Source organism: Nesoenas mayeri (assembly GCF_963082525.1).
Source record: "Nesoenas mayeri genome assembly, chromosome: 2".
Classification (NCBI taxonomy): Eukaryota; Metazoa; Chordata; class Aves; order Columbiformes; family Columbidae; genus Nesoenas; species Nesoenas mayeri.
The window spans coordinates 46,522,768-46,535,422 of NC_137543.1; the positions used below are offsets into that span (position 1 = coordinate 46,522,768).

Here is a 12,655-nt window from a genome sequence, read left to right on the forward strand (position 1 = left end):
GGGGTTGGAAAAAAAAGAAAGAAAGAAAAAAAATCTCCAGCCCTCCCAAGTTGCGGCTCCTCCAAGCGAGCCCGTCCGTACCCGGGCCGGGGGGGAGCGGCTCGGCGGGCAGAGGGGAGCCCGTCCCTCGGCCGCTCCCCCCCGCCACCCGTGCGTACACGGCCGGGATGCACCCTCCGGGCCTCTAAAGCTCTGTGTTTATTGATGTGTCGTCCCGTGTGTCCCCCCACCCCGCTCTCCTCCCCACCCCTCTGCCCAGGTTGGAGGAGGGTTTAAAAGGCAGGTGTGTCGGAGGCCGCTCGCCATGTCCAGATCCGGGGACAGGACCTCCACCTTCGACCCCAGCCACAGCGACAACCTGCTGCACGGCCTCAACCTGCTCTGGAGGAAGCAGCTCTTCTGCGACGTGACCCTGACGGCCCAGGGCCAGCAGTTCCACTGCCACAAGGCCGTGCTGGCCTCCTGCTCCCAGTACTTCCGATCCCTCTTCTCCAGCGGCGGCGGGAGCGGCGGGCACCCCCACGCCCTGGGGCTGGGACCCGGCGCCCAGGACGGGCTGGGGGGCCCGCCGAAGGAGCCGCCGCCGCCGCAGCCGCAGGAGGAGCCAGGCACCCCGTCCTCCTCCCCGGAGGACAAACTGCTGGCCAGCCCGCGGGCCATCAACAACCTGGTGTTGCAGGGCTGCTCGTCCATCGGGCTGCGGCTGGTGCTGGAGTACCTGTACACGGCCAACGTGACCCTCTCGCTGGACACGGTGGAAGAGGTGCTGTCGGTCAGCAAGATCCTGCACATCCCGCAGGTCACCAAGCTGTGCGTGCAGTTCCTCAACGACCAGATCTCGGTGCAGAACTACAAGCAGGTGTGCAAGATCGCCGCCCTGCACGGCCTGGAGGAGACCAAGAAGCTGGCCAACAAGTACCTGGTGGAGGACGTGCTGCTGCTCAACTTCGAGGAGATGCGCGCCCTGCTCGACTCGCTGCCCCCCCCCGTCGAGTCGGAGCTGGCGCTCTTCCAGATGTCCGTGCTCTGGCTGGAGCACGACCGGGAGACCCGCATGCAGTATGCCCCGGACCTGATGAAGCGCCTTCGCTTCGCTCTCATCCCGGCGCCGGAGCTGGTGGAGCGGGTCCAGTCGGTGGATTTCATGCGCACCGACCCCGTCTGCCAGAAGCTGCTGCTGGACGCCATGAACTACCACCTGATGCCCTTCAGGCAGCACTGCCGGCAGAGCCTGGCCAGCAGGTGAGGGAGGCGGCGGGGAGGGGGGACCTTTCCTCACAGGCGTCCCCTCGGCGGCTCCTGGCCGCGGGAGCCCGGGGGAGCGGGGAGCCCCCGCAGGGCGCGGGGCCGAGGCAGCGGCGGGCAGGGACCCCGCGGGGGCCGGGCCGGGCCGGGCGCCGTCCGGCGGGGCAGGGAGCGGCGCGGCGGCTGCGGCCGGGCCGGGCGGCAGGAGCCCGCCCGCGGCAGCGGCTGGAGGGGGGCGGCGGTGCCGATCTGCCCGCCCCCAGCACCGCCAAACTTTTCGTCCCCTCCCCTCAGCCTGGCGGGGCCGCTGCGGCCGGGGGCGGGGGGGTGGCGGTCGGCGCCGCGCAGCGCCTGGCCGGCCGCTGGCCCTTCGGTGCGCGCACAGCCGGCCCGGGGCGCCCAGGCGGCGCTAAGGGCCGGACCCACGGCAGGGCAGCGGCGGGGCCGAGAGGCCTCCTCGGAGGCGGCCGGCGGGGTGAGCGGCGGAGGGGGCCTCCCAGAGCGTGGGCCCCTCGGGAGCCCGGGCGGGGAGGCCGTGCCCGCCGGGCTCTCCGGCCTCCTGGCGGGCTGGCGGCGATCGCAGCTCCCTCAGCCGTCGTGCCTGGTCCGTGGGGCTAAGACGCGAACAAGAGGGACCCCGGGCCCTGGGAACCTGTTGTTCTGTATAATGATTATTTATTATAGGCCATATTTATTTATTTACTTTCCCGCGATGTTACTTGTACCAAGGAGTTGCATCTTCAGGTTGCTTTAAGCTCTAATATTCAAGTCCTAAACCTAATTAGTTATTTTCATAAATAACCACATTATTTGTGCGTTTCCTGGTATACCTGGTATTTGGGTGATGTCCGTAGCGTGCATGGAAACCTGTGACTTCATAGCCCTTATATCTACGACATGCCAGTTATTTTCATTTAATAAGGTAATGAATCATGATGTCAGAGATTGACAATATGAGGTTGGTAGTAGAAAGTGAAAGCACAGTGTGTAGTTTAATGAGCAGTAAATATACCCTAACTGAAGGGGGTATTTATTTTTTTGTCTTTTAAAATACGTTTATACTTCATTTCATTCAAAAATTGAAAGATAATACCATCTTTCAAGTACAGTGGCACAGTAGCGTAGAAATCAAAGCACACGTTGTATAATTCAGCTTTTTAACTAATAGGTCCATATTATTAATGACTTAGGAGCAAGAAAAACTAGTACGTTATTATATATTTTATATAATACGCTCTGTTAGCATTAATGTATTCTTTGTATCTTCATGTAATAGGTACCCCGATGATTTAACTTTGAAAACGCTATGCCTTCTTTTATTATCTCTGGCTAGCGCTGTGTTAGTGTTTTGTTGCGCTTATCACCTTGCTGTCTAACCGACTCTCACTCCAAAATCCTACAGTAAAGGACAAATAGCGGCATTTTGCAGTGTATTTTTCAGACGCTGTTGTTGCAGCTGATTCGTACCCTTTGCATTTCAATATTCAAAACTGTTGACTCTCAAAAATGCAAACCCCACCACCTCCTTCTCAGTGGCGATTCTGCACGCTGCCGGGGGCATGCCGGGGCTTGTGTCCTGGTGGATTGCTGAGATACCAGCCGGCTTGGTTCAGTGCAGATACCTTCCAGCTTCACTGGTCCATGTCATTTGAAGGATATGTAGTGGTGTTCTGACCACTGAATGCTTACAAGTGTCATGGATGCTGCAAGAATCTGATACCCCTGGTGCTGGGAGCTGCCTCTCCCTGTGAGCAGGACTGTACACAAAAGGGACACGCTTTTAGTAGACCTAGATTGGATTCTAAGTTGCGCTTACTTAATGACTTACAGGGTACTCCATGTATCACAATCAGCACGTTTTTTTGTTTGTAATAGGTTTGTGTGTCTGTGAAGAGAGTGGCATTTCAGAGACCCCTAACAGTAGTGGAAGAAAATGTACTGTCACTCTCGACTTTAATGTGTGTTTAATGACAGTGTCATAACTAGCTTTTCTTGATTGGGCTCTACAGTGGTGGTGAAATCGGACCAAAACTATTTAGAGTTTTTTTGTTTATAAGCAGGCATTAGAACTTACTCAAAATGTTAACATTGGAGATGTTGAAATGCTCAATGATAGAGAATACAATTGGTATATTTTCATTTTGGGTCTTGAATGATACTCCTGGGAATTTCTGAAGGTCACAAAGGCTGGTCTTTGAATCTTAATAGTTTTAAGATTTCATCAGGCTACCTAAGTGCCTTCTTAAACATGAATGAAGAAACAAAATAAACATACCTAGCACTATAGAGATTTCCAGACTTGTCCTTCCTGTTACTCATAGTTTCTTTAAAGCTGCAGTGACAGGTGTCACTCAGTAAAATTTTATTTTAAGGAAGAAAATCTGCAAAGAGTTTCTTAAGTTACAGAAGGAAATCTTAAAAGTAACTAACAGTTAAGTACATGTGCAAATAGAGAAAAAATATTAGACAGAAAAGGACTTTAAAACTTTGATTACTTTTTCTGTGAGCAATGGTGACCTTGGTAATTTGGAATTTAAAGTTTAATGAAAGGTCATTCACCAATGATTCACATGTCTTTAGAAAGAAATTAACTATTCCTCCTGTGCTGTGTAATGTATACTGCACAGTACAGTATGGGTCAATGAGAAATACAAGCAGCACAGTGCCATAGCCACCTGCTTACTGAAGAAATAAGGAGAATTGCACTCAGAATTAGAACTTGCCAATAATTTTTCTGCATTTTTAAAACAAAATTATATTTTTGTAACACACTACTTAAAGTGTGTACTCATAGGTACGTACATATCCGTATGCCACTTTGGAGTACTTTGGAATTTGGGCTATATATGTTTCTTTTAACAAAATGAGTGTAATGTGAAGCTCGAAATACGGTGATTCTCCTTTGAAATGTAACTGTAAAAATAGCACTGATTCTTTCTTTAAGCTTATTTTTTATTTGGTAAATCACATGTGCTCACTTTTCCAACGAACACAAGTTTTTGCTCTTGTCAGGGCTGGAGGAAAGCAATTTTGGATCTTAAGAGCCAGTCTGCACACTGTGAATGGAGTTATTTATAAAGTTTGTGCTACAAATGCAGGTCCTACAGCACAAGTGATGCTGGGGCTAGAAGGCACCCAGGTTGCCTTTTGTGCCACAGTGAAAAACACTATTTACCTCCAGGGAGAGCAGATTTTTTTTTTCCATGAAATTTCCCGAAAGAAGGTAACAATTGAACTCCCTCCTGCATTTTTGCAAAATTATTTTTCCAAGTGCAGCAACTAAACAATCATCGTTTAAAAAGTTGAGGAATGATGTTCCTGACTTGTGAACCTTGCTGTGCACTCAGAGGTTCAGGACTTTACCAGGGGGTGGGTTTTTTGGCTCTGATCTGGCATTCAATCAGGTGCTCAATTCTAAGCAATTCTAAGTAAATCTGTGGACTTTGATCTCCCTTTTTGAGGTTAATGCTGGAGCTTTCTGGCCTCTGTGATCCTCACCTACAGTGAGCATCAGCACACAAGCTGCTGTTAAAGCCTCTTGAGGCACAGTCAGTTTTGCCATCAGTAGGAAAAATCCCAGTTGATTTCAGCATGGACTGAATCAGGCCCATTACCGTGACCATGAACATCAGGCTTAAGTGACATTTGTATGTCCCTAAGAGACACAGGTAACTCTATGCTGTGTCATGTTTTCTGTCCTTCTGGGAAGAAAATGCATTTAGATAGAGGAGCGTTCATCTTCCAGTTATTTATTTGACTCTCGGGACTTCACCAGAGTATTGAGTTGAATGAAATGCCTCTGTGCTTTATTGTGTAATATAATATATTTTATTCAATACACGGTATGTGTTTTCAATTTTTAAAAAAGTCTGGGTTAGAGCATCACCGTGTTGCTGGAAAGAATTTCACTTTTAAAGATGAGTGAGCTAGTGAGAATTATTACTGCTTCCATGTTTACTTGCAGCAATGAAAATGGTTAAAAACACATCACTGCTATGAGACGTTGAGCTTTTAACTTTAATTTTGCTTGTACTGATGCACAATATAGCTGTAGACAGAGACCGGAGCATTATGGAAAAATATTTAAATTACAGGACTTATTATTAAATGTTTTTACCTAAATATTGTGGCTTTTTTATAGAACATTCCCGTGATTTTATGGTTCCACTTACCTGCAACTATTTACAATGGCTTCTGTTCCAGACAGGGATGCGAAGATAGGCTGGGTGCAGAGAAGCAGCCCCTTACGGCCTGGGAGCTGTTTGTCGGCTGCAGGACACAAGCAGCTCTGCTCAACATCCATGGGCGTGTGGGCTGGTTTGCTGGCAGAGCAGCAGGTAGATGTCTATACAGCTGCATCAGGTACCTGAAGGCAGAGGGGAGTGAGGAAAGGAGAGAGGAGAATGCAGAAAAAGAAAGAAATTGAGGTAGCCCAGGGGAGAAACAGGACATAAGTAGCGGAAGCAAGGAAGTACAAATGAGTGAAAAGGGGAGAGAAGAGCACTTTTGAAGGGAAAAAAGTGAAAGAATAGGATACTACATAGGAAAGGAGACAAGCAGAACAAAAAAAGACCTTGGCAGATAAGAGAGGGAATGAAGCAAAAGAAAAAAACTCTAATTCTTAGCAGAGGCAGCATCTGTTGTCAATAACAGCTGAGTATTTCAGTTTCTGGTAAAGCTATTTCAGATGTGGGGGAGGAAAAATGGATGGGGATTGAGGAACTGAACTGAAATTCGATAAGTCGTGGGCAGGAAAGATGGAATTAAAAAAAGAGAGAAAAGAGGAAAATAAAAAGACAAAGAGATAAGAAGGCTAAGCCTGACTGTGCTGTTTCCTGGGTTCAGTAAAGTCCCAGCATTCACAAACCCAGCTGTTTTTCTATACTTTTGTTCCCTGGACTATTAGACCTTGGGGAGATTAGAAGTGCAAATTCTAGTCTTGTTGAAATTAATTATAGGGGGGTTTATTTTTCTTTAATTTCAAGGAAGAGAGGATGTCATCCACACTGTTTAGTGTTACATAATATTAGTGAAAATGACAGTAAATTAAACAGTGACAAGTGATGAAGATGATATGACCAGTTTTCATTCAGTAGGAAGGTGGCAACTGTTGAAGAAGGAAAATGTAAAGTGCTGAACAGTGTGAGATGGTAGCATTTATGTGGAAGACATATAACAGAGGAGATTATATATTATATGTTATATATTATATAACAGATATATACAGAGGAGATTAAAAATTTGAAGAATCCTTGGCAATTAAACAATTTCCTTCTTAAATGCACTATTTGTCTCCAAATCTATCAGACTGTAGTTAGATTTGACTTGTTTTTCTACTGAGATTTCTGTAGGATGTCAGTAGGGCACGTTTGATGGTTGTAAAAATTTGCTTGTTTTTCACTCAAGTACATTGTTGTGTGTTCTGCTGATAGCTGCTTGCCTATCCCTTTGTGATCCTGACACCAATATTTGTATTTTTAACTAATACTTGTACTCATGGTTAATTGCAAGTGAGAAGTATTTCAGACCCGAGATTAACATTCGGATAAAAATCATACCTTAAAATGTATGTGAATTAATTATTAACATTTGCATTACGGTGTGGATGAAGTGAATGTGAGGCTCCAGTTTATTTTAGTGGGCTTTGGATCGGGTATTATGTGCCTGAATTAATATGAGGAAATTGTACCTGTGCCAGGACTCTCTCAGCTGAGCTGCAGAAGGAAGACTGACACATTAGAGGCTGTGGGGAAGTGAACCACAGACCTGTAGTCAGTTTAATCCTGGTTAGTCTCACCTACTTGCCTTGCTTGCCTTATGTGCATTCATTTGCCTCTAGAGACAGGCTAGTGCTGAAGTGTAAGTGGAGAAATGTTGAGTATCCAAGAGAGAGGAAGGCTTGGAGCTCAGGTTAGGGTCAGAGGCAGCACTGTTCTCCTAAAAGGACTGCTGTGGGTCAGGACACTCCTTGGGAGCCTTCTCAAAGAGACACGTAGGTCCTGGCTGATAAAACCCTTGAGGGCTGCGGTGGCACAGGTCATAGCCAGTTTCTTGTCACAGTTATAGTACTTGTTAGAACAAACATAATCTATGGAGGGCATTTAGTGGCCTTTCTTATGGGCAACCATCTTTCCAACAGCTGTAGATGAAGAAGGGATGCCAAGTACCATGTGCAGGTACTTCTCTTCCCCTGCCAGCCACTGTCCTGGTCAGGGGTACTAGTTGGGATAATCTCCTTTGTAAACTGCCAGCCCCTCCTGATTTATGTCCTTAGGTGACACATGGTCCCAGTATCTCCAGCACCTTCCCCACCTCCTGCCCTCCTTTGCTCCAGACCTTCAGTTCCTCAAAATCCCCTACTTCAAAGCCTTTTGGTTGTCCAAAATAACTCATTTCCCTTACCAGCCTGTCTCACAGGCTCCTCCTTGCTCCCGGGCCACTCTGCCAGATAGGGCTCTTCCCAAGATCCAGCCTACCTGAGCTTCACCTCCACCTGTTCCTTCTCTTGAATCCTCTGCTGCCATGGCCCCTCGCCCCTTAGTGCCCCTTTCCACCAGGCTCCCTTCCTCACCCACACCAATGCTGACTGCTCCAGACCTCTCAGCTTGGGCTTCCAGAGGCTGCTGTGGCTGGTTGGGCTGTGCTGCTCCTTGGCTTTCTGTCATCCTGCCTCTTCTACCACTTGAAGCAGCTTTAAGTATCTGCATCTGCTTGTCCAAACTCTTTTTCCAACAGGGGAAATCTTCCACTGGATTTCAAGGCACCTTGTTCTAGAGGGAAAATTAAGTTAAAAAAGATAATATTACTAAGCTGCTCAAACTGAGAGCGAAGAGCCTGGAAAAATGGGAGCTTCTTCCTCAAATGTTGTATTTAAGCAAAAATTCCCCCTTCTACCACCTGCAACTGTCTGTGCAGCTTCTTATAAACCCTAAAAAAATGGAGCTGACTCCCATGAGGTCCTGTGCTGTTCTTGCCCATGCTTTGGCAGCACAATCCAGGACTGTCCTGTCAGGGAGAACGTAGGTCACATGTGGTGCAGAGTCTTCTGCATAAGGAAGTTCCCTCTCAAACAAAGTCCTCTTGGTATGAATTATATTACACTTAGGGTGTACCTTTTACAAATGGAGTGTGCTGTAGGATGACAGTGATCATCACATACACCTGTCTTGACTGCCTGTGTGTCCTATCTGAGGCTTCTCTGTTCACTCTTTGCCTGATGTGCGTCCCCTTCATGTGGAGAGAGGAGATAGAAAGGAGAGGGTCTTTGAAGGCACGTTGTGGCCTGGAGTCACTATAATTTTTTCCTTATGGGAGAAGAATACGGAGGTTCTGACTCTGTAACTGCTGAGCAGTAAATGGAACAGAGCTGAGACAGTGTAATTGTTTGGATTTGTACTTGAAGAAAAAGTACAGCAAGCCTTGGGGCCAAGTGGAGTGAGTAGAGCAAACGTAGAACACAAAATCAACAGAAAATAGCTGACCGGGAAAAAGGCTTTGGTTCTATTAAACTCACATTATGGAAAAAATCCTCATAATGTGTACAAACACTGTTTTATCTTTTCAAACAGCTCCTGCTTTCTAAAAATCAGAGCAGTTGTCTAAATCACTGCAAAGTTTGTTATCCTTTGCAAAGTATAGCCTTCATAGATTGAGCAGGAAGGTAATAGGAATCCTGAATTAAAGTTGTGAGCTGGACTTCACTGCTCTGTAAACATTTCTCCTGCTGACTTTGTTGAAACAGATCCTGTCTGTATTACTGGTTCACCAAAGGACCATCTAAAGAAATTAAATATGAGAAGTTGATGTTCATTAGTAGATACTTTCTGGCATCATTTTTCATATTTGCTGCCTCCCTGCAATTTTCTTTAGAGACTGTCATGCCTAGTACTTAGTAGTCAACACTTCTTGCTGTATTCTTGGAAAGCAGACAATAAACTTTGAGCAAATATTATCAGCTGCCAAATTCAGTGGAAGCAGACGGTTCGCAATGAAACTAGAAGTAAGTAGAAGTTGGTGGCACAGTTGGTTCTTTCTGCCTTCCTGGACTGCTGTCTCCTTTTAGGAAAAAAAAAAAAAAAGCAGTGGAAAAGGTAACCAGTCATAGTTTGGGTGACACAGCAGCAAGTTGTGTTTCTTCTCCTCGGTTTCCTAAGGAAAAGAAGCCTCAGCTGGGGAGAACAAAGCCTCTGATGCAGAGACATCCTGTCATCATGGGCATATAGAATTAAACAAAAAAAAAGGACCTTCTTCAATTTTCACAGTCTGAAAATCAAAAAGAAAACTTGGTTGAAACTTCCTAGGGGAAAAATGAGGATTTCACCACCCTGAAGCCTTCTATAAACATTTCCTTTTTACCATCTGTGTCTAAAACAAATGAAAAATCCCACAAAAGCAAACAAACCCTGACAGAAAAACAACAGAAACAAACTAACAAAAACCAAGGAGGTAGGGAAGGGAAAGCAAATTGCAAAAGCATCCAGCTTTGACATTGTCTTTAGTTTTAGTTTTGAAAGTGCTCAGGATCAAGGGAGTTTCTCTAAGGTTTTTGAGATCTTCCAACAGTATGGAAAATCAGTTGTTCGCATAGTTTTGCCATTAAGATTCATTACATGGGAGGTTTTGTGACTCATTTACCAACAGAAGCTTTGCTAGTAAAATTCCTTTGATTCAAATCCCTTACAATGTTTCGGACAAGTCACTGTGTGGCTCATAAGGATATCTTCAGCATTCAGCTCTCAGTGAGACTTGTTTTCAAATGATCTGTTTGTGTAGGTATTGTCACTATAGAAGTACTGTTCATGATCTCACATAGGCAACACATCTATTAAAGCCTGTCTCGACTATAAGGAACAAGCATTGTGTACGAATACAGCAACCTTGGCAGGACTCAGTACGAGAAAGCTACTGAGCATCTTTCTGGGGAGCTGTACCAGTCTCCTGTCAACATGAAGAGTAAACTGGTAATACAAGGAGACAAAAATGAGAAAGACATTCCTGTGTGTTCCTCCCAAAGCAACGCTGGTAGTAGATGCCACTCTTCCAGTATAGTTGCCCATCCATAAGCTGCCAATTAGTTCAGAGGCTTTTATGCCAAAAGGCAGGGGACATTGCCTTTAAAAATCTTCCAGGTAAAAGAATACTCTAACTCTTGAATATTTACTTAGAGACCATTCCACATTAGAAATGGCAGTGGTATTGGATTCAGAAAGAAAAACTTGGTGTTCAGAGCTCCATACAGATTATAAGTTATTTTAATATAGGGGACAGAAAATCATCTGGCAAATGTAGGAATAAAGGAGACATGAACTTGACAGGTAACTTCGCAACAGCTGAGTGTGGCCTGTCAGACAAAAGGTTCACTTACCCTTAGATTTCTGCTTTTTAGATAGAGGCAAAAAGGAAAGATTGTTGGAGCAAACAGTGACTTTCCTTTTTTTTCTATGCATTTATTATGTTTTTTTTTTTTAAATAACATGGGACAAAGAAAAAATTCTAGTAGATTCAGAGGCCGAAACCAACAATCAATGTCTGCAGCAAATCATTCCAAACTTAGTATTTATATTGCTAAACTTCAGTCTGTCAGTGGTCAGCAACATGTGTTAAATGAGCAGGAGAGCGGGTGTCTCTTGGGCATCACCGAACCTCTTCAGTGAACATTATGGTGAGCTCTGCTGCAAAGGAAGCTTGTGCTTGGAGCCTTCTGCTAAGCATGCACTAAAGTGAATTATAAGACTCATTGTCAGGTATAATATTTATAGAAAGCTTTTTCATGTTCTTTCAAGTGTGCCTTGGGCAATAGATGTGCCATAGAAGACTCAGAAAAATCTGGTCATAAAGTGACATTCATACATTCAGCATATTTTTGAACATATTTTGTACCTAAGAACTAAATAATTGCTTGGTCATAATTCGAAAGAGACCTCCACCTGCTTTAGGTTTTGACAAAATTGAGATATTCTTTTAGGTCTGTACTTTGCCCATAAGAACAAAGATATTCCTGATGCGTCAGAGTTTTAGCACACGTCTGACCTGCAGGACTTGGTCTGGTAACTGTGAGGGCTCATATCCTTCCCCTGGCAGTGCTATAGGGTTAAGAGATTCTAGATGGCTATTCACCTGTAAATTGTCATGTCCATTAATTCATTTATTGTGATAACAAAACCTCGCAAAATTTCTCCATTCAAAATAATTTTTACATCGCATCTTCTGGTTTTCGTCAAGTTCATAGTTAAATTCCTGGATAATTATACTTCCTGTCTATTAAACATGTGTTGCCAGTCATGGCTGTCTTTGCAGTCAACCGCAACAGCCAAAATCCATTGAAATAAGCAGTTTTCATGTGACAATTTTGTTGTGCTGAAATGCCTATCCAGAAGTGTCGAAGGTGACTGTCAAAGATCTCATCACATGTTCTGTGATGGCAAAACAGTTTCTTCAGTCACGGGTAAATGGATGCTTGCAGCATCAGTTCAGATTTGCAGACTGCAGCTAGATTCCCCATTAAATTTTTATTGGACACAATGCTCCTTCAGATGCTTTTTTAGAAGAAAAAGCTTGCTAAGGACTGTTGTGGTTTCTGAAGATTAGATTAAGTCTTTAGAGTTAACAAACAAAAGGTCTTCAACTGAACTGCTGATTGGGACGGTATATTTGTGTCTTTGTTACCTTGAGATCAGTATCTAAACCTCACTGCAACATTTTGGGTTAATATGGACACTTTTTCTGACATTCTTGCTACTTATTATTTTAACAGTACCACTATGTGTCAGCCACCAGTTTCTCAGATCCTTTGATGTAATGAGATTTGCGCATTTAAGTAAAATTCACCACTCCTTCACCTGCTCTTGCTGGATCTGGGCTGGTTTTCTGGCTGGTTTTGTTTGCACCTGAGTTCAGTGAGCAAACGCCTCAAGTTCAGTTTGGCTGTGCTGTATTTGAGGTCAGCACTCAAGGCATCCCATGTCTGTGAGAGCCTTGGTCTGAACAGGCACCTGGCTCGCTCCATAATCAAAGCCATAGTGATAACCTATATTTAAAGAGAATCAGTTATCCAGATTTTTTGTTTTATTGTAGCCCTGAGTTAGAGGAAAGTATAGTTGGATAATCTTTTTTTTAATTGTTTACCATGATCACCTGTATGTCCAAGACGCACCTTTCTTACTGATCTGTAACACTACACCAAATGCATTAAGAAACACAGGACTATCACGTCATCGTTTTATTCTTTCTATTTCTTTGCATTCACTAATGTGAAGGGGAGCTTTATTGCATTGTTTAGAACTGGAAGAGTCTGGAGCCAGCCTGTTGTTTGAGGCTTGTTTTCTTGCCAGCCTTGGTAGAATGAACTTCTACTAATTGTCCAGATAAGGAAAACCCATCAGTGCAAGTTTGATGGATATGCTAATAAACA

The 12,655-nt window shown here is 44.7% G+C and overlaps 1 protein-coding gene across 1 annotated transcript in view; it reads left to right on the top strand.

Moving 5' to 3' along the window:
* Positions 1 to 304: 304 nt before the first annotated feature.
* KLHL14 (kelch like family member 14) overlaps positions 305 to 12,655 on the top strand; it is a gene marked incomplete at both ends in the record, with an annotated part of 61,542 nt that continues 49,191 nt past the window's right edge. The window contains one exon of the mRNA XM_080339986.1: positions 305 to 1,242. Coding sequence (XP_080196112.1) covers positions 305 to 1,242 — 938 coding nt within the window. The remainder of the gene's footprint in view (positions 1,243 to 12,655) is intronic.